The sequence below is a fragment of the Electrophorus electricus genome, chromosome 8, assembly GCF_013358815.1.
Source record: "Electrophorus electricus isolate fEleEle1 chromosome 8, fEleEle1.pri, whole genome shotgun sequence".
Classification (NCBI taxonomy): Eukaryota; Metazoa; Chordata; class Actinopteri; order Gymnotiformes; family Gymnotidae; genus Electrophorus; species Electrophorus electricus.
In genome coordinates this window covers 2,410,441-2,432,475 of record NC_049542.1, presented here as the reverse complement: position 1 = coordinate 2,432,475, position 22,035 = coordinate 2,410,441, and the positions used below count along the sequence as shown (strand labels likewise).

Sequence of the window (22,035 nt, the reverse complement as noted above, 5' to 3'; positions counted from 1 at the left end):
CAGAACCAGATTTTCCACTCATTGTGTGTTTTAGTGTTATGGTTTTTAAATTGTATTAAACTTGTGTGACCTGGTACTGGTGGTGTTGCTGTTTTTTTTAAAAAAAAAGGTGATACCTGTTGCACATACACAGATGGAATTTGCATAAAATACTGTTTAATGGTGGAACTCTCCCAAAAAGGCAACTTCTGTTCTTAAAGACTCAAGGTAATCTTTCACTGATATGGGTATTTTGTGTTATTTTCATGTTATGTGGCTTCATGTGACCTGTCATACTACAGTTGTCATAGCAACACCAGGTCTGTTTACAACACTACTACATTAGTTGGAGCACTTGGAGCTGTTGCGTCTATATGCTCCTGGATCTCCTCACACATGATCTACTGCCACCTCATGATTTACACAAGCGCTGGCCACAAAGATTTGGAAGTAGGTGGCTCTGAAAAACAGATTCATTGAGCTGCTGTAATGGCCAGTTTCACATGGCAGTAAAGTTCATTATGGGAAATTAAAAGAGGAGAAAGATTTTTTTTTCAGCCTTGAATGATTTGAGGCTTAAATGAGAAAGCTACGCTATTTTAATCAGGTACACATACATTGTAAATTGTGTATGACTGACTACAAGGTCATATAGTTCTGATTAAAAAAGGAATGACTGATTGTACCTAAATACAGAAAATCAATATTATCTATAAAAATGACCAATATATGACCACCAATTAACAGAGTATTTGATTTGACAGCCTCAGGGGAGAAATGCACAGTAGTATTTAGTGCTTTAGTTTTGGATGGCTGCTGGAGTCTGGTTCAAGACTTTCATTTCCTGTAGCTGTCCCATAACACTGTTATACTCTTCCTGCCACACGGCGTCTGAGAGAGACGATGGATCAATCTCCAGGAACGCATAGGCATCCTTGGACTGTATTTTGAATATTTCAGCAGCTTTACCACAGGAACCACCAAAATTTGACCAAATCTGTAAAAGAGATACAAAAACCATTTGGACAACTGTTCTGACTTACATAATGAACAATAGATTCCACAATATACTTATCAAGCATTACTCTAATGTGCAGTGTTTTTGAATTTTAAAAAATGTCATTGTATATTGTAATTTTACTTTACTGTAACTGTTTCATATATCAGTTACCTCTGAAGCCTTTTGGATTGAATTCACAAATTCTTCTTTAAGTTCAGGTTCATCAACAAGATCTTCATTAACAAATGTCTTTTTCTGCATGACACCCAACATACTGTGCACCTTTTGCCAGAAGTTTTTGATCTGAATCAGAATGTTCTGGATTTTAGTCAGATATCGCTGGACCTCGTTCAGGTGGACAGGGCTGGGTATAGAGCCTGGTACACACAAACAGAAACACAGACTGCTTATTTAAACCAACAATGAGTACAGGACAGGAAAATTGTGCAGTGTTTTGCTATGGAAGTGTTTTCAGAGCTCTGTGTACTTTTGTATTCTTAAAAATAGATTGTTTACAGTCTCATTTACTAATGTACATGTGTGGAGATGAACTGGTCCAGTAACACTACACACAGAACCCATGAGCTTATTCAAAAAACTGTTAACAGACAGACAAGCATACATAACCAAAAACAGTCATCCAGCAGACATCACCCAATCATCACTCACCCTTGTCAATTTTTACTTTGGCCAGTTTCATCTGTAAGTCAATCTGCTGGACCTCAATGCTCCACTGTTGGTTCATCAGAGCCGCCTTTTGAGAGGTGAGCTGATTCAGCTGGTTTTCAAGAGCTTTGATTTTTGCAGCAGCAGCGGGGGATGTTGCGGCATCGTAAATGGACTTGACGATTGGCCCAATGAATGGCACAATCGCAGCGAAGATTCCGAGGCCTGAGCTTTTGCTTGTCACGTCCCTTACATAACTCTCAAGTTCCAGGTTTTTGGCATCTATCTTCCTTTTGGTGTCTTCAAGCTCGTTCCTAACTCCGGCAAGCTTTTCTTCAAGGGTCTTTATAGCTCCCTCCATTTCCTGAACTTCCTTGGAAAGCTGCTCAGACTTGGCCTCAGTGTTTGCCTTTTCAGTGATGATGTCACTGGTAGTTGTGGCCACATCTTCGTTGTGTTGAACATAGCTAAATATTAAAAGTGTGAAAACAGTCAACATTCATTTACTTTGTGTGTCTGTAGGTTGAGAAGATTCCAGCTATTTGTTATCAGTCTATGTCACTGTGTCATTAAAGCTGCACTAGGTAACATTTGTTTGTTAAAATTGAAAGAAGTCACATTACTAAGCCAAGAGGAAAAACCTTCTGCTAAAATATAGTGTCTTTCTGCAAGTCACCCTATAAAGCATGAAATATTCATTCAGATTCAGAACTGTTGGGGCGGATTTGGCAAGTGTTTTCTGAACCACATCAGATGTTTTTATGAATTAACGAATCACACGCACAGGATCAAAAACAAGGTCCGGCTCGATTGGCCGTTTCCCTGAGTAATGTTACAGGGGGTGTGGCTCACAGTTCTGATATACCTGTGCATGTGTACAGTGCTGAAAGTCAGTGAATTGAAGGATAGAGATACTGCCTCATATGGAGACATCAGAACGGCAACCCCAGTCATCCTCTGCAGCATTACCCGCATGTGACTCCTACACATTGTGTTGACTTTTCAGGGGTGGCAACAGCCTGCAGGGGTTCAGGAATGTTGGTTTATTTTTGATTGCTGAACAGGTACATTATGTTGGTGGTTTGCTAGCTAGCAAGCAAACAAGCAATTTGTTATTGATTAGGAATTTATTGTTATCTTGTGTATTGTACAAGGTAAATGTTAAGCTGTTTTAGCTATGTAGGCCAATGTTAGCTGGCAAATTCGCTAATATTATTATATAATCACTTTGCTGACAGTGTCTTTTTTGTTTCAGAGTTTGTCCTCTTATGTCTGAACAAGGAAAGCCTTTAATCTCTCAAATTATTTCCAGTGCTACCATCTCTCTCATTTCATGTATGCAACGATAACTTTAAATGAAACTTGGCTAACATTTCACCTGTGCTACCAGGCTGTCGCGTACCTGCTGGATGATTACAAGAGTAAGTTAGATAATGCACTTACATCCTGACAGAGCATTCCAGAGAGATCTGATCAAATTCTCTGTGAACACTCCTTCAACATGAATGCTCTCGCAATCATCAGATAAATTCACTTGGGCAAATGGAAGGCAGCACAACCCACTTTACAAAATGTTCATGATTCATGCGGTTGCATACTTCCACCAGAGTGGTCGCCAATTCTAAAAATCTACATAGTGCAGCTTTAAAGTACTACATATCAATCTTCACATCAGCACAGGCGTCACAGACACCAGAATAAAACTGAAATTGAAGAACTCTAAAAGCTAATAATTATTTAACTTTCAAACTATTAATCTGACATGCATTTCTCTACTAACAGAACAGCACTGCTTCACACCATTTCTATACATCATGGTGATCTAGGCTGCAAAAAATACATGTTGTTACCTTTGCACCATCTTGTCCACATCTGCAATAAGTTCATCAATCCAGGTTCTTGCTTTTTCCAGGTACCTTACCGCCAGTGTTGGTTTGTTTTTTTCAATAGCATGTATCAGCATTGGAAACAGTGATGAAACCTGGGTCTGACTGGTGCCCATACACTGTGGTGGAAGGAATAACATAAGATATGCAGAATGTAATTTAACATTTACATCCCACCTTATATGACCTTTGCTGCTGCTGTTCCTCCATGTGATGGACATATTGGCTACAACCCAGTTACTGAGCTCATTAAGGATTCAGAGACATTTATGGTGATGTGATTACAAACATCTCGCTTCCTGCCTTTCAAATTGGTTCTTTGGTACTTGAGCAGGTCTGATTACTGAAAATCATCACAGGTTCTGTTCTGGGGCGTCAGTTACTGAGGCAGCTTGTATTATGTCTCTCTTGTAAAACATTTTAACTTGAGGTGGACTGTGAAGCACTGAAGTGCATAGTTTTTTAAAGTGGTGAAATAATTTGATTATACTGATTGGTTAAACCTTTTTCCTTAATGTACTCTGACACTGTGTGACCTTGTAGCTGTAGTACTTTTAACTCTTTGTCTAGATTGATCATATAAGAATAAGTACACAGCAGATCACATCAATCTCCTAATAACATGAAGAATTTACACGGAACCATCAACCCCATCCGCCTCACCTAATGAGGTGGGGATTATCACCCCACCTGTTATAATAATCTGCCCCAAGAGGAAGGAGTTTATAGACTTTTGACCAAGGCAGAGGGTCTGTCTCATCTTACACAACTCTTTCTCCTGATATGTAAAAGCAGACTTCCAGCTAACAGAGAACATGCTCTGGATACATGCTCTTCAAATATAGAAACAGATGCTATTATGTTACAAAACCTCTAGTACTGAACTTCTGTCAAAATTGTGATCTTCATTTACTTTGTTTTTCTTCCATTGATAACCCTTTTAAAATAAACTGTTTGTCAGTTTAAGGATTTGGATTACAATCTGGAATTACATTTTTGTCCCAAATGAGAAGGCCATAATTTTATTTAATGTGTAATTATGGCAGTGAGAACGTCCTTTTGAAATAATTAAATTTGTTCTATGGAGCAAAAGAGATTGTACAAAATAAATCGTTTTGTATTTTGAATATTTGGTTTGCTCATTTTCTATATTTAGTTAATCAGCTATTTAAAACTATTGGATATTTTATTATATTTTCTTTAGTGTTTTAGAGGTCACTGATTCGGTACCTGGACAGGTTGATTCCAGAGTTCTGACTCTATTTTGTTATTCTGAAAATGTAGTGTTCTACTAATAAGAATGCTTTCAATTTGTAATATTTCTCTTCTAAGGCTAATGTTAATTATGGTAGCATGTAGTTTTGAATATCGCTTTATATTAATTTGCAAAAGAATTTATTAACACATTTTCTAATAAGAAAACAAAACTTTCAGTTTGATATGTTTTTGCTATGTCATATTTTACGGTGAAGTGTTGCTGTAAATTCAAGAGAATATCCATTCTTTTCATCAAATCTGTTATTATAACTTTGGATTCCAGTGTTTTACACAATACAGTCATTGATTGTTATTAATTCATTATAAATTATTTTCTTCCTGACGGGCAGAAACGACCAGAGATCTCACCCTACACTGACACCATACCTTCAGCAGAAGAGCTTCAGAGGATCCAAAGAGAAGTTGGGTTTCCCCAGCACACTTCCTGAGGAGCCTCTCCAAGTTTGGAAACTTAGCCAGACACAGGTAGGAGATGTGGTACAGCAGGGATATCTGCTTAGAAGCTGGGAGAAGCTCCTCTGTGAATCCTGGACTCCATACAGAGTTGGTTGGCACAAGTTCTGTGATTCAGTTAAAATATATTTGAATGAAACATGTGGTCAAACAACCATGCTGGTATAATGTCTAAAACTTCTCATGTCCTAAAGAAAAAAAAAAGTAGAATCAATCACTGAAAAAATAATAACTTAAAGCTTGCCTTTGCTCTTAGCCATTGTATGTAAGACCAGGGAAGACTTGTAATCAGTGTTATCCTATAATTCAGTAAAAGATATTAGAATGACATCATCAAACCGAAAAACTTTACTACGTTTTGGTTCATGAACCTAAAATAAAAAATGTGCAAATACTAAGAAGTGAAACTTACCTGTAAATCTTCGTACTTCTTGGTGGTACGGTGTGTTGAGGTCTCACTGGAGAACCTTTATACCATGCGCACGCCACCTCTTACACGGAAAGAAATTCCTGTCAAAGTTCTGAGCAAAAACTGTACTACGTTTTGGTTCCTGAATCTAAAGTAAAAAATGTACAAATACTAAGAAGTGAACCTTGTAATCAGGAAATAGACTTGGCAGACGCTAAAAGTCTCTGTTAAAGTCCTTATCAGATAATGTTCTGAAGAAAACCAAGGCAAAGCAAAGGCAGCCTGCTTATTGAAGTTTGACTAGTCTCAGATGCACTTGTTACTGTCAAAGTAGCATCAAAAGAAACCATTTTGAAGAGTTTTGCTTGTGTAGTTAGTGTTGGGCTGTCGAGCTGATGCTGGGGTTTCTCATGAGCAGGTCGTCTGAAGCACAAAAACAATTTACGCTGTACATTTTCTCAGGATTCTTTAACAATTCCTCTGGTTTGGTCTTAAACTGGCTCTCTTTGTGCATAAATTCTGCTCTTCATTTAAAAATCAAAGTGTCTATTATGATTTCTACATTGCAACTATATTTCCTTGATTCATAGTGGGCAGTGAAGTCAGGCCAGTCTACCTTTTATAGGCCTAGTTAGCCTTAATGTCCAGGTGGCAGTTTAACTGTGAAGAGAATGTACCTGACTTCACTGACAGTTTAAGACCAAACCAGATGAAGAATGTTATAGCATCCTGATGTACAAACCTAGAAGCCATCTTGTGGGAGAAAATGGACAGCGTAAACTGTTCTTGTGCTTCAGATGACCTGCTCATGAGAAACCAATGCATCAGCTCGACAGCCCAACACTAACTGCACAAGCAAAAATGTTTTCCTTTGCTGTTACGTACCAATGAGACAATATTTCAAAATATGGATGGTGTAAGAGAGGTGTTGGCACAAGCGAGTTCCTGTTTTGTGGAGGGGGATTGCAAAGGCAGGATGTTGAGCAGTTCATGTGCATGTCAAATACTCCGCTGTGGCAAACCATTCTGCCCTGTGTGTGGGTGTTTTTAGCTCCCTTATACCCTGAGTTACAGTGGTCAAGATTGGGAAAAATGAAAGCAGGTTTTTAGGAGAGAGAAAGGAATATAATTGAGCTATTGCCTGTAACTGGAAAAAGCATGACTTCACAACAGTGCTAATTTGCTTATCAAATTTCACTGGACTATCAAAAATAAAGCTAAGATTGATTTATAAAAAGTTGAAGTTACAAAGGCAGTTGTCATCGCTTGGTTTTAGTGAAAGATACAAATGTGTATCATGTGCATAAATGTGGTTTGAAGGTGACATATGACTGTGCGCTGTCCCCAAAGAATACAGACAAACACAATTTTTTATGTGTTTTATGGATTTTGGAACTAGCCATACTTTATTGTAAGCATTTGCTGTGGAAATGATAGGATTTTCTGCTTATTTAAGTAATTCCATACAGCACTGATGAACACGGTATGAGTCACTGTCAGTGGTGCAGGGGTGCTTCCTCTCCACTGGTCTGTGTCTGGGCCTGCTGGACAGCTGGTGTGCTGCCTCACGTGGGTCTTGAAGTACAAACATCTCCACCAAGAATGGACATGGTATGATAACTATACAGATACATACACACACAATTTCTTTAAATTACCTCTCTTTTTCTTTCTCTCTCTCTCTTGCTCTCTCTCTCTCTCTCTCTCTCTCTCAGTAGAACATAGTTAAAGACTGTTGAAGCAGACCAAGACCTTTAATTTGTGGACATTCAAACCTACAATATGACACGTGGTGACTATTAAACAGCTTGTATTCAGTTTTAATCACTTGGGTGACACCTAGCCAAGGCTGTGCTAGTCATTACTAAAGCCATTTTCGTCCCATAGTAGTTTGGAAAAGTACAGACTTACTACTACTCTTACTACTACTATACACACACACACACACACACACACACACACACACACACACACACACACACACACACACATACACACATACACACACACACACACACATACACACACACACACACACACACACACACACGTATACACACACACGTTAAAATAAGTGTTGATGTGTTGCGTTTGGTACCTTCCTGGAGTTTCCATCTCAGGTGAGCAATCACCAGCAGAAAAAGAAGAGTCACAGGTAGAAAAACTCCACCACAGAGGAACCAGGCCGGTACGTTTTTCAGGAGCACAGCCAGCGATGACATGGCTCATCCCACAGCTGAAATACTCTCTCTCACTCTGTGTGTGTGTGTTGTGAACTTTGGGCTCCATGTGAGTAACCTGTGATGACCTGCATAGATTTAGTGTTTGGTTAACCTCACTCAGCCCTTTGCCCTACAAGACTGCACTAACATGGCAGTAACAGCTTGGCCAAATCGCAATAAAATGTGTTCTGTCAGTTCATTAGAGTACTCCCTGAATTAATCAGCCTTTAGTTTATATGTACCCACATTTATTTAGTGTATAGAGATTTAGTGGGACAGTCAGTTTATCCCGAATCTCGAATTCCACACATTATTTTAACACCCTATATATCAACAATTATATCTAATGAAGGCAACTACAATAGTAAAACATATTGTATGTATGAATGGACATTCGGTCTCTCAGAATATCCAGTGAAATCATATAATGTATTCCACCATTGCACATACGGTATTTGATGCATATTCCATCTGTGATTGCTACACTGTTTTACATTTGGTCATTTAATACATGGAGGGCTTTTACTCATTTCTGTCATTGTGTCTCCTGGTTCTTCCTTTCATGCATCTGGCCTGTGTCTTAACTCCAACCTCTGTGGACTAGAGAGAGACATGCTAGGATATAATTTGAGGACAATCGTGTCAGTCTGTACCACTCATCAGCCCATCAGAGAAACAAACGGCAGTCTGATCGTGTCCTCTGTGTTTTAAGTAAATAGAATCGGAAACTGAAGACTGAAACAGCAGCAGTGTGTTTGCTTACACTTTTCTCCTGAGCACTGAAAGGAAATTGTAGGGAGAAGTCAAAGTACAAAAAGAAATCCCAAGGTTGTTGGAAGTTTGTTTATGAAATGCTGACTGTAATACGGTTGTCAGCCTGTTTGGTGCAGCTGTTGGGTAGGGCAGCCTGACAAAGTGATCACACTGTGTGTGTTTTCATGGCTTTGCATTGGTTACTACAAGATCTCCAGGGTCAAACTAGTTTCTGTGTTCACATACTTAACTGTTATATGATAAAACATGACAAGACACCTTTGTGATATAAGACGTATTCAGTGGCAATGAGAACTGACCACAAAACTATAAATATAAGTGAAACTGTAAGAGTTATTTAGATTGAGTAACAATAACAGTGGGTAATGGTAGCTCAGCAGTTATGGTACTTGACTTGTAATCGGAAGGTTGCTGGTTCAAGCTCCACCACTGTTGGGCCCCTGAGCAAGTCCCTCAATTGCTCAAGTTGTTTTCTTATATAATTGTAAGTTGCTTTAGATAAAAGAGTCAGATAAATGTAAACAATCAAAGAATAAAATTTATGACATAGCTAATAGAGTAATAAACTGATTCCAATGAAATAATTTTCACATTTAAGTATTATGCAGTGTTCTGAAATATCAAGGTCAAGGAATTGGGGTTTTTTATGGTATTAACATGGATGTAAGAAAATCTGTTTGTTTCTCTGTTAGTAAGGCCATGAGTCAAACATTCGATTTCTTGAAGTTTAGAGAACATCCCTGCCCACTGTGGAAAATCTTTGTGATCTGTTGTTTTTAAACAAGCAAGCTGTTTATTTTGGGTTTGCCATTTTCACCAGGTATCGCTGTGCTATTATATTTGTAGTGTGGTATCCTTCATTTCGGAAATGTTTCTAATTCTATTTCACATAGGACTTATGTGAAATACAAACATAGAACAAAAAACTAATCTAAACACTATGAAAGGGCCACATTCCATCCCTTACTAGGTTACCTGACCTGTCGTACTTTACATCTATTAGCACTTCTGTTTTCTGCATCTTATCCACCATCACAAGGCCTGCTTGTTTCGCCACTACTTCCTTACTTAGTCTGGATCAGGTTCAGCAGGAGTTTAGCCTTGTCCTATCTAGTTTTGACAGGTGAGTTGCGTCATGAGTTACAGAGTGATGTATGGATTCTACAGATGGGAGGATGTCTGGTATAACTAGATAGTAGAATGAGCAAACTCTCACCTGCATCTAGATTGTATCAGGTTCACTGGAAAGACATGTTGTTTCATCAGAGGTGTGCTTTTCTTCCCCACAAGAGAAATGCATACATCCCTGCTATTCACAGTTAACCTGCCACCTGGACATTAAGGCTAACTAGGCCTATAAAAGGTAGACTGGCCTGACTTCACTGCCCACTATGAATCAAGGAAATATAGTTGCAATGTAGAAATCATAATAGACACTTTGATTTTTAAATGAAGAGCAGAATTTATGCACAAAGAGAGCCAGTTTAAGACCAAACCAGATTAATTGTGAAAGAATCCTGATAAAATGCACAACGTAAACTGTTCTTGTGCTTCAGATGACCTGCTCATGAGAAACCCCTGCATCAGCTCGACAGCCCAACACTAACTGCACAAGCAAAACTGTTCAAAATGGTTTCTTTTGATGCCACTGTGACAGTAACAAGTGCATCTGAGACTAATCAAACTTCAAAGACCAGGTGGACTTTCTTCAGAACTTCTTTCAGAACTTCTGGTTTTCTTCAGACCTTTAACTGATAAGAACTTTAACAGAGACTTTTAGCATCTAAAAGGGCTGTTCTTGCCATCACATTATTACTTTCATGATATCATTTATGATATTCTGTTTTTGTACAAATTGCATTAAATTTGCAGTTCCATTTTATCACTCCCATCTTACTGTGTGATTGTGAAAAAGACACAATAGCAAACACTCCTTAAACGTAAATTAAATTGCATCATATTCCTCCCGCGCATATCCATGAGATAAAAAGACCTGTTTCCTGTGTTAATGAGTGTCCTGAATGAGTGAATGAGTGTCCTGTAGATGTCTTTGTATAGTAAACATCTTCAGACACAAGGTTTTGTCCTTCAGGAGTTTGTGGGATACACAGATATAAACTTCTCAATTGACCATTTTCAGCTGAATGTGGAAAGTCAGTAATGTCATAGAATCTACAATGGTGCAAAGTAGATGATTGTATTATATTTACTAAATGGATTAAATTTATTAAGAACGAAGCAAATAAACAAATAAATATATAACGTGACAAATCTGAAATAGGCGGTTTGTGGCAGTCCAGCACAACTTCATATTTGAATTATCTATAGGACTTGATAGAAAAAATGTAAGAAATGCATCCCTCAGCATGTCTTCCAGCGAACCTGTTGACAAACGAGGTGCAGAAGGTGTCGCCTCTATTTTCTAGTTAGACTGGTCCTCCTCACTTTTGTAACAATATGATATCTGAAATAGGTCATTGTGGCAAGCCTGCAAAAGGTTTTGTTTAAATAATGCACAGGACTTTATGGGGAGGGGGGATTAAATTTCTGGTGTATTTCCTATATTAACCTAAAGGCAAATAACACAATATTACACATTATTAAAATAAAAAATGCTTTTCATTTATGGCAAAAAGTTCTACCTAGGCTTTATCTAGAAATCATAATAGACACTTTGATTTTTAAATGAAGAGCAGAATTTATGCACAAAGAGAGCCAGTTTAAGACCAAACCAGATTAATTGTGAAAGAATCCTGATAAAATGCACAACGTAAACTGTTCTTGTGCTTCAGATGACCTGCTCATGAGAAACCCCTGCATCAGCTCGACAGCCCAACACTAACTGCACAAGCAAAACTGTTCAAAATGGTTTCTTTTGATGCCACTGTGACAGTAACAAGTGCATCTGAGACTAATCAAACTTCAAAGACCAGGTGGCCTTTCTTCAGAACTTCTTTCAGAACTTCTGGTTTTCTTCAGACCTTTAACTGATAAGAACTTTAACAGAGACTTTTAGCATCTAAAAGGGCTGTTCTTGCCATCACATTATTACTTTCATGATATCATTTATGATATTCTGTTTTTGTACAAATTGCATTAAATTTGCAGTTCCATTTTATCACTCCCATCTTACTGTGTGATTGTGAAAAAGACACAATGGCAAACACTCCTTAAACGTAAATTAAATTGCACCATATTCCTCCCGCGCATATCCATGAGATAAAAAGAACTGTGTCCTGTGTTAATGAGTGTCCTGTAGATGCCTTTGTATAGTAAACATCTTCAGACACAAGGTTTTGTCCTTCAGGAGTTTGTGGGATACACAGATATAAACTTCACAATTGACCATTTTCAGCTGAATGTGGAAAGTCAGAAATGTCATAGAATCTACAATGGTGCAAAGTGGATGATTGTATTATAGTTACTAAATGGATTAAATTTACTAAGAACGGAGCAAATAAACAAATAAATATATAACGTGACAAATCTGAAATAGGCGGTTTGTGGCAGTCCAGCACAACTTCATATTTGAATTATCTATAGGACTTGATAGAAAAAATGTAAGAAATGCATCCCTCAGCATGTCTTCCAGCGAACCTGTTGACAAACGAGGTGCAGAAGGTGTCGCCTCTATTTTCTAGTTAGACTGGTTCTCCTAACTTTTGGAACAATATGATATCTGAAATAGGTCATTGTGGCAAGCCTGCAAAAGGTTTTGTTTAAATAATGCACAGGACTTTATGGGGAGGAGGGATTAAATTTCTGGTGTATTTCCTATATTAACCTAAAGGCAAAGGAAACTTCCTTTTTCTTTATCTTTCATCACCTTGTCTTGGGTTTCCTCAGACCTTTGACAGCAATTTCTTTCTGTGTAAGAGGCGGGGTGTGCGTGGTATAAAGGTTCTCCAGTGAGACCTCAACACACTCAACCAGCAAGACGTACAAAGAGTTACAGGTAAGGTTCCCTTCTTAGTATTTGCACATTTTTTATTTTAGGTTCACGAACCAAAACATAGTCCAGTTGTTCTGTTTGATGATATCATTCTAATCTCTTTTACTGAATTATAGGATAACACTGTATACAAGTCTTACCTGGTCTTACATACAATGGCTAACAGCAAAGGCAAGTTTTAATTTATTATTTTTTTCAGAGTGATTGATTGTACTTTTTCCAATTCTTTAGGACATGAGAAGTTTTAGACATTATACCAGCATGGGTGGTTGACCACATGTTTCATTCAAATATGTTTTAACCGATTCACAGAACTTGTGCCAACCAACTCCGTATGGAGTCCAGGATTCACAGAGGAGCTTCTCCCAACTTCTAAGCAGATATCCCTGCTGTACCACATCTCCTACCTGTGTCTGGCTAAGTTTCCAAACTTGGAGAGGCTCCTCAGGAAGCGTGCTGTGGAAACCCAACTTCTCTTTGGATCCTCTGAAGCTCTTCTGCTGAAGGTATGGTGTCAGTGTAGGGTGAGATCTCTGGTCGTTTCTGTATGTCAGGAAGAAAATAATTTATAATGAATTAATAACAATCAATGACTGTATTGTGTAAAACACTGGAATCCAAAGTTATAATGACAGATTGGATATTCTAGTGAACTTACAGCAACACTTCACCTTAAAATATCAGACATAGCAAAAAAAAAATATCAAACTGATAGTTTAAAGTTTTCTAGAAAATGTGTTGATAAATTATTTTGCAAATTAAAATAAAGCGATATTCAAAACTACATGCCACCATAATTAACATTAGCCTTAGAAAAGAAAATGGAGTCAGAACTCGGGAATCAAACTGTCCATTTTGTACAATTGATTTATTTTGTACAATCTCTTTTGCTCCATAGAACAAATTTGATTATTTCAAAAGGACTTTCTGATTGCCATAATGACACATTAAGTAAAATTATGGCCTTCTCATTTGGGAAAAAAAAAATGTAATTACAGATTGAAATAAAAATCCTGAAACTGACAGTTTATTTTAAAAGTGTTATCAATGGAAGAAAAACAAAGTAAATGAAGATCACAATTCTGACACATGTTCAGTAGTAGAGGTTTTGTAACATAATAGCATCTGTTTCTATATTTGAAGAGCATGTAATCAGAGCATGTTCTCTGTTAGCTGGAAGTCTGCTTTTACAATTCAGGAGAAAGAGTGGTGTAAGATGAGACAGACCCTCTGCCTTGGTCAAAAGTCTATAAACTCCTTCCTCTTGGGGCTGATTATCATAACAGGTGGGGTGATAATCCCCACCTTATTAGGTGAGGCGGATGGGGTTGATGGTTCCGTGTAAATTCTTCATTATTAGGAGATTGATGTGATCTGCTGTGTATTTATTCTTATATGATCAATCTAGACAAAGAGTTAAAAGTACTACAGCTACAAGGTCACACAGTGTTAGAGTACATTAAGGAAAAAGGTTTAACCAATCAGTATAATCAAATTATTTCACCACTTTAATAAACTATGCACCTCAGTGCTTCACAGTCCACCTCAAGTTAAAATGTTTTAATACAAGCTGCTACTCTACTGCCTCAGTAACTGACGCTCCAGAACAGAAACTGTGATGATCTTCAGTAATCAGACCTGCTCAAGTACCACAGAACCAATTTGGAATGCAGGAGGTGAGATGTGTGTAATCACATCACCATAAATGTCTCTGAATCCTTAATGAGCTCAGTAACTGGGTTGTAGCCAATATGTCCATCACATGGAGGAACAGCAGCAGCAAAGGTCATATAAGGTGGGAGGTAAATGTTAAATTACATTCTGCATATCTTATGTTATTCCTTCCACCACAGTGTATGGGCACCAGTCAGACCCTGGTTTCATCACTGTTTCCAATGCTGATACATGCTATTGAAAAAAACAAACCAACACTGGCGGTAAGGTACCTGGAAAAAGCAAGAACCTGGATTGGTGAACTTATTACAGATGTGGACAAGATGGTGCAAAGGTAACAACATGTATTTTTTGCAGCCTAGATCACCATGATGTATAGAAATGGTGTGAAGCAGTGCTGTTCTGTTAGTAGAGAAATGCATGTCAGATTAATAGTTTGAAAGTTAAATAATTATTAGCTTTTAGAGTTCTTCAATTTCAGTTTTATTCTGGTGTCTGTGACGCCTGTGCTGATGTGAAGATTGATATGTTGTACTTTAAAGCTACACTATGTAGATTTTTAGAATTGGCGACCACTCTGGTGGAAGTATGCAACCGCATGAATCATGAACATTTTGTAAAGTGGGTTGTGCTGCCTTCCATTTCCCCAAGTGAATTTATCTGATGATTGCGAGAGCATTCATGTTGAAGGAGTGTTCACAGAGAATTTGATCAGATCTCTCTGGAATGCTCTGTCAGGATGTAAGTGCATTATCTAACTTACTCTTGTAATCATCCAGCAGGTATGCGACAGCCTGGTAGCACAGCTGAAATGTTAGCCAAGTTTCATTTAAAGTTATCGTTGCATACATGAAATGAGAGAGATGGTAGCACTGGAAATAATTTGAGAGATTAAAGGCTTTCCTTGTTCAGACATAAGAGGATAAACTCTGAAACAAAAAAGACACTGTCAGCAAAGTGATTATATAATAATATTAGCGAATTTGCCAGCTAACATTGACTACATAGCTAAAACAGCTTAACATTTACCTTGTACAATACACAAGATAACATTAAATTCCAAATCAATAATAAATTGCTTGCTTGCTTGCTAGCTAGCAAACCACCAACATAATGTACCCGTACACCAATCAAAAATAAACAAACATTCCTGAACCCGTGCAGGCTGTTGCCACCCCTGAAAAGTCAACACAATGTGTAGGAGTCACATGCGGGTAATGCTGCAGAGGATGACTGGGGTTGCCGTTCTGATGTCTCCATGTGAGGCAGTATCTCTATCCTTCAATTCACTGACTTTCAGCCCTGTACACATGCACAGGTATATCAGAACTGTGAGCCACGCCCCCTGTAACATTAGTCAGGGAAACAGCCAATCGAGCCGGACCTTGTTTTTGATCCTGTGCGTGTGATTCGTTAATTCTTAAAAACATCTGATGTGGTTCAGAAAACACTTGCCAAATCTGCCCCCACAGTTCTGAATCTGAATGAATATTTCATGCTTTATAGGGTGACTTGCAGAAAGACACTATATTTTAGCAGAAGGTTTTTCCTCTTGGCTTAGTAATGTGACTTCTTTCAATTTTAACAAACAAATGTTACCTAGTGCAGCTTTAGTGACACAATGACATAGACTGATAACAAATAGCTGGAATCTTCTCAACCTACAGACACACAAAGTAAATGAATGTTGACTATTTTCACACTTTTAATATTTAGCTATGTTCAACACAACGGAGACGTGGCTACAACTACCAGTGACATCATCACTGAAAAGGCAAACACTGAGGCCAAGTCTGAGCAGCTTTCCAAGGAAGTTCAGGAAATGGAGGGAGCTATAAAGACCCTTGAAGAAAAGCTTGCCGGAGTTAGGAACGAGCTTGAAGACACCAAAAGGAAGATAGATGCCAAAAACCTGGAACTTGAGAGTTATGTAAGGGACATGACAAGCAAAAGCTCAGGCCTCGGGATCTTCGCTGCGATTGTGCCATTCATTGGGCCACTCGTCAAGTCCATTTACGATGCCGCAACATCCCCCGCTGCTGCTGCAAAAATCAAAGCTCTTGAAAACCAGCTGAATCAGCTCATCTCTCAAAAGACGGCTCTGATGAACCAACAGTGGAGCATTGAGGTCCAGCAGATTGACTTACAGATGAAACTGGCCAAAGTAAAAATCGCCAAGGGTGAGTGATGATTGGTGATGTCTGCTGGATGACTGTTTTTGTTTATGTATGCTTGTCTGTCTGTTAACAGTTTTTTGAATAGGCTCATGGGTTCTGTGTTTAGTGTTACTGGACCAGTTCATCTCCACACATGTACATTAGTAAATTAGACTGTAAACAATCTATTTTAAGAATACAAAAGTACACAGAGCTCTGAAAACACTTCCATAGCAAAACACTGCACAATTCTCCGGTCCTGTACTCATTGTTGGTTTAAATATGCAGTCTGTGTTTCTGTTTGTGTGTACCAGGCTCTATACCCAGCCCTGTCCACCTGAACGAGGTCCAGCGATATCTGACTAAAATCCAGAACATTCTGATTCAGATCAAAAACTTCTGGCAAAAGGTGCACAGTATGTTGGGTGTCATGCAGAAAACCACGTTTGTTAATGAAGATCTTGTTGATGAACCTGAACTTAAAGAAGAATTTGTGGATTCAATCCAAAAGGCTTCAGAGGTAACTGATATATGAAACAGTTACAGTAAAGTAAAATTACAATATACAATGACATTTTTTTAAAATTCAAAAACACTGCACATTAGAGTAATGCTTGATAAGTATAGTGTGGAATCTATTGTTCATTATGTAAGTCAGAACAGTTGTCCAAATGATTTTTGTATCTCTTTTACAGATTTGGTCAATGTTTGGTTGTTCCTGTGGTAAAGCTGCTGAAATATTCAAAATACAATCCAAGGATGCCTATGCGTTCCTGGAGATTGATCCATCGTCTCTCTCTGACGCCGTGTGGCAGGAAGAGTATAACAGTGTTATGGGACAGCTACAGGAAATGAAAGTCTTGAACCAGACTCCAGCAGCCATCCAAAACTAAAGCATTAAATACTACTGTGCATTTCCCCTCTGAGGCTGTCAAATCAAATCCTGTTAATTGGTGGTCATATTTTGGTAATTTTTATAGATAATATTGATTTTCTGTATTTAGGTACAATCAGTCATTCCTTTTTTAATCAGAACTATATGACCTTGTAGTCAGTCATACACAATTTACAATGTATGTGTACCTGATTAAAATAGCGTAGCTTTCTCATCTAAGCCTCAAATCATTCAAGGCTGAAAAATAAATCTTTCTCCTCTTTTAATTTCCCATAATGAACTTTACTGCCATGTGAAACTGGCCATTACAGCAGCTCAATGAATGTGTTTTTCAGAGCCACCTACTTCCAAATCTTTGTGGCCAGCGCTTGGGTAAATCATGAGGTGGCAGTAGATCATGTGTGAGGAAATCCAGGAGCAAATAGACGCAACAGCTCCAAGTGCTCCAACTAATGTAGTAGTGTTGTAAACAGACCTGGTGTTGCTATGACAACTGTAGTACGACAGGTCACATGAAGCCACATAACATGAAAATAACACAAAATACCCATATCAGTGAAAGATTACCTTGAGTCTTTAAGAACAGAAGTTGCCTTTTTGGGAGAGTTCCACCATTAAACAGTATTTTATGCAAATTCCATCTGTGTATGTGCAACAGGTATCACCTTTTTTTAAAAAAAGCAACTCCACCAGTACCAGGTCAGACAAGTTTAATACAATTTAAAAAACATAACACTAAAACACACAATGAGTGGAAAATCTGGTTCTGAGTTTAAGCACAAATGGCTTCAATGACTTTTAACGTGGTCACCATCACACGTACATGAATCACTTCATCAGTACAATTCCTGATAAATATTTACACACCACAACCAATAAAACCTTACATTACTGAAAAACTCAGAATCAGGAAATACTCATAGTGGGAACAAAAACGTGACTCAGCCCCCTGCACACAAAATACACAACAGATTATCCCACATCACGACAAAGTAAGCACAAAATCAACAAACATTAAAACACATTACATCATACTCCATTTTTACCAAAATTGCGTTCACCCGCTCAAAACGTTTTTACTTTTACCGTTTTACCTTTCATTCAGGACGCAACCTGCTCCCAAGTTGCCTATAAAACAAATACATCAGCACCTTAAACAAACACGACTCCATACCAGCCCGGGATCGGGTCACGTTAAAAAGAAAACACCCAAATCACTAACTGCTGCACCGCTGCTCTTTTCCTGTGTCTGTTCGCGCCGAATAGAACACTTTCCTAACCCGCACTTGCAGCCTCGACTATCTACCGACTGTGATGATCGCCACCTCATTCAAATGTCACTTAATGATGTCAAGTGACCTACAAAAAATGGCATGCAACAGCTGGGGTGAATTGCACAGCGAGGACGGTGCGAAATAGGCTTCTGGAGGCAGGGCTGAAGTTGTGCAAACCTAGAAAAAAGCCCTTCATCAATGAGAAGCAAAGAAGAACCAGACTGAAGTTAATAAAAGACCATTACGACTGGACCGTAGAGGACTGGAGTAAGGTCATCTTCTCCGATGAGTGCAATTTTAAGCTTTATCCACCACCTGGTCGTGTAATGGTTAGACGGAGACCTGGAGAGGCCTACAAGCCAGAGTATCTCACACCCACTGTGAAATTTGGTGCAGGATTGGTGATGATCTGGAGGTGTTTCAGCCAGGCTGGAATCGGGCAGCTTTGTCTTTGTGAAGGACGCATGAATCAAGCCACTTACAAAACTGTGCAGGAAGAAAACTTGCTTCCTTCTGCTCTGACAATGTTCCCCAACTCTAATGGTTGTTTTTTTCAACAGGACAATGCTCCATGTCACACAGCCAGGCCAATCAAAGTGTGGATGAGGGACCACCAAATCAAGATCCTATCATGGCCAGCCCAATCTCCAGACCTGAACCCCAATGAAAACCTCTGGAATGTGATCAAGAGGAAGAAGGATGATCACAAGCCATCAAACAAAACCGAGCTCCTGGAATTTCTGTGCCAGGAGTAGCATAGTGTTACCCAACAGCAATGTGAAAGACTAGTGGAAAGCATGCCAAGACACATGAAAGCTGTGATTAAAAATCAGGGTTATTCCACCAAATATTGATTTGTTGACTCATCCTAAGTTGAAATATTAGTACTGTGTTGTTTATAAATGATTATGAGCTTGTTTTCTTTGCATTATTTGTGGTCTGAAATTTCTGTAACTGTTTTGTTATTTTGACCATTAGTCAATTTCATGTGTCCAAGTTAAACTTTAATGTCTTGACTGATCATGTCCACCACCAATTAACAGTTTATTTGATTTGACAGCCTCACAGGGGAAATGCAAAGTAGCATTTAGTGTATTAGTGTTGGATGGTTGCTGAAGTCTGGTCCAAAACTTTAATTTTCCTTAGCTGTTCCATAAACTGTCAGACTCTTTCTGCCACACGGCGTCTGAGGGATGATGGATTGATCTCCCAGAACAGGTAGGCATCTTTTCACTGTATTGTGAATATTTTAGCGACTTTATAACAGAAACCACCAAAAGCTGACCAAATCTATAAAAAAGATATAAAAAACATTCAAACCACTGTTTAGACTTATATAACGAATAACAGTGATTGAGACTCCGCCCCTTTCCTTGCCGGCTTTCCCAGCCAACTGTGTTGGCTATTTAAAGGCCCCTCCCAGGAGAGAGAGAGAGAGAGAGAGAGAGAGAGAGAGAGAGAGAGAGAGAGACAGAGAGAGAGAGAGAGTGAGATTGAATGAATGAATGAATGAGTGAGTGAGTGAGTGAGTGTTTCCTCATTTTTGGACTTCGTCTTTGGCTTCGCCCTTCCTGCTTCAGCAGTTGTGTATATATACATATATACATATATTTAGATTGTGTAAATATCGTTTGTTTGGTATTTTGGTGTTGGACACTGGTGGTAGGGAGTGACTGCTATTTTTGTTGGGCGTTTGTTTTGTCTCTGTTTGTGTTAGGGAGTTAGGGAGTTGTGTTGTTATGATTAGTTAGTGTGTAGTTTTATTTAATTAGTCTGGGTTTTGTTTGCTATTTTGGCTTGCATCACTCCTGAAGACAGTTGCACCAGTATGATTGTTTGTTTATGAATGATAAACTGTAAAATACACTGAAAACACCTTCCATTTGTGCTTCTGTTTGTTTTGCTGCTGCTCACTTTTTCACAACTTCCATTACATTAGCCATTTGTACTTCTTTTTCCTTGTTACGGCCTCACAGCCTCACAAAATGTTTTTGCATTTTATAAGGTCATTAAAGGTCAACTCTTTTTTCTGCTCCTTGTTGGATTTGTTTGCTCATCACCTGTTTGCTGGAGTTGGCAACGGTTCACCTGCCCCCATGGCAAAAGTTCCAAACCTAATATTGCCCTTAATGATAAATGGCTAGATAACAACAAGTTAAACACTGGTAGCAATAGCTTTTCTTTTTCCTCAAGTGAAGAAAATTGGTTTTCTGCGTTATTTAAGATAAATCACTCGCTAAATACCCAAAGTTTGATATGAGTTTGAGTTCCCAGTGGTTCAATCAATAAATTACTATGCATAAGCATTTTTCATATGTTCTTCAAAACCAAAAACTCTAAGCCATTTAGATGACCTAATTCGCTTTTAACTTCACTTTAGACAAACAAAACGACAAACACTTAGGTGAACACACAGCCATCACACACAGAACAATGCAGTTTTTAGGTGATCTGTCAGTTTGTGCTGATAACAGTGTGGGTCCACAGAAAAAATTCCCGTAGTACGGGCCACCGATAAATGTCGTTCCTAAATCCCCAGTCAGCTAGTTTTAAAATTAATCATTCAAATAGAAAATGATGATGCAGACTTCAGAATTAATAGAAGAGAACTGCTGGTCAATCCTTTATTGCAGGTTAACGTTAACAAGAATTACCGAGTCACCATCCGGAGTCATTCTGGTTGAAAAGATCAGTGGAGTCCTAGATGAGACAGGAGACCTCATCACAGAGACAGTGAAAGCCGTCTGGACAGTGCATGGTGCTCTGTGTTCTCAGCTGTGCAGCGCTACAGAAGATTCAGAATATTCAAACAACGCGTGCATGTTTGAGGGACCTGCTAATCTAATCTAGTGTCCGGATCATACTGGGACTTCTTCACAGCTGTATGTTTTCACTGCACATGGACATCAGCATTACACTAGTGGCTGTTAGAGACACAGTCTCTTTGTCTGAATATCCTTTACCTTTGTCTTTTAGTTTGGTCTTTGCTCTATCTGATGGAAGTACACCTACCTCTCACTCACTCACACACATCTTTCACACATTCTCTTTGTGTGTTGTGTTCTGTGTCTGTGTGTGTCTGTCTGTGTGTGTGTCTGTCTGTCTGTCTCTCTCTCTCTCTCTCTCTCTCTCTCTCTCTCTCTCGCTCTCTCTCTCTCTCTCTCTCTCTCCCTCCCCCCCCAAGCTCTTCTCCACTCCTCCTTCTTTTTCCACTGTATAACCCTGTAGAGTTTAGAAAAGGACCTCACGTCTGTTTTTGAGTAAAGCCTGTTTCTCTGGTCTGGGGAATCCCTGCAGTTCTGCTGCTGCTCCACCAGAGAGCGCACTTGCAGCAGTCTCAGAGGTGCTCGCGCTGAGCGCTAACTTCACCTAGCTTCACATGCTCTCTCTCTCTCTCGTGCATATTATATAGACCTG

At 38.8% G+C, this 22,035-nt stretch overlaps 2 protein-coding genes across 3 annotated transcripts; one reads left to right on the top strand and one right to left on the bottom strand.

Moving 5' to 3' along the window:
* Positions 1 to 732: 732 nt before the first annotated feature.
* LOC118241892 lies at positions 733 to 6,532 on the bottom strand. 2 transcript variants are annotated; one of them, XM_035529358.1, is made up of 8 exons: positions 5,856 to 6,532; positions 5,675 to 5,753; positions 5,507 to 5,561; positions 5,176 to 5,369; positions 3,496 to 3,650; positions 1,649 to 2,112; positions 1,151 to 1,356; positions 733 to 976 (listed from the first exon to the last, which is right to left on the bottom strand). In XM_035529358.1, the coding sequence occupies exons 3-8, from the start codon at positions 5,520 to 5,522 to the stop codon at positions 779 to 781; spliced, it is 1,233 nt and encodes a 410-aa protein (XP_035385251.1). In that variant the 5' UTR covers positions 5,523 to 5,561; positions 5,675 to 5,753; positions 5,856 to 6,532; the 3' UTR covers positions 733 to 778. The 2 variants fall into 2 exon arrangements, with proteins under 2 accessions (XP_035385251.1, XP_035385250.1); XM_035529357.1 differs by having other exon boundaries at positions 5,675 to 6,532.
* A 6,044-nt stretch (positions 6,533 to 12,576) lies between these two features.
* On the top strand, positions 12,577 to 17,696 carry LOC113569286. Its single transcript, XM_035528775.1, has 7 exons — positions 12,577 to 12,622; positions 12,736 to 12,790; positions 12,932 to 13,125; positions 14,473 to 14,627; positions 16,010 to 16,473; positions 16,764 to 16,969; positions 17,145 to 17,696. The coding sequence occupies exons 2-7, from the start codon at positions 12,775 to 12,777 to the stop codon at positions 17,340 to 17,342; spliced, it is 1,233 nt and encodes a 410-aa protein (XP_035384668.1). The 5' UTR covers positions 12,577 to 12,622; positions 12,736 to 12,774; the 3' UTR covers positions 17,343 to 17,696.
* The last annotated feature ends 4,339 nt before the right edge of the window (positions 17,697 to 22,035 follow it).

What these genes read in the sequence shown, in the direction of transcription:
- LOC118241892 (XM_035529357.1), bottom strand. An exon ending in CAAAGTAAAAATTGACAAGG is followed by an intron (nt 1,357 to 1,648) that starts GTGAGTGATGAT and finishes TGTGTGTACCAG; the next exon opens with GCTCTATACCCAGCCCTGTC. An exon ending in CAATCCAAAAGGCTTCAGAG is followed by an intron (nt 977 to 1,150) that starts GTAACTGATATA and finishes TCTCTTTTACAG; the next exon opens with ATTTGGTCAAATTTTGGTGG.
- LOC113569286 (XM_035528775.1), top strand. An exon ending in CTGAAGCTCTTCTGCTGAAG is followed by an intron (nt 13,126 to 14,472) that starts GTATGGTGTCAG and finishes CTTCCACCACAG; the next exon opens with TGTATGGGCACCAGTCAGAC. An exon ending in GTGGACAAGATGGTGCAAAG is followed by an intron (nt 14,628 to 16,009) that starts GTAACAACATGT and finishes TTTAATATTTAG; the next exon opens with CTATGTTCAACACAACGGAG.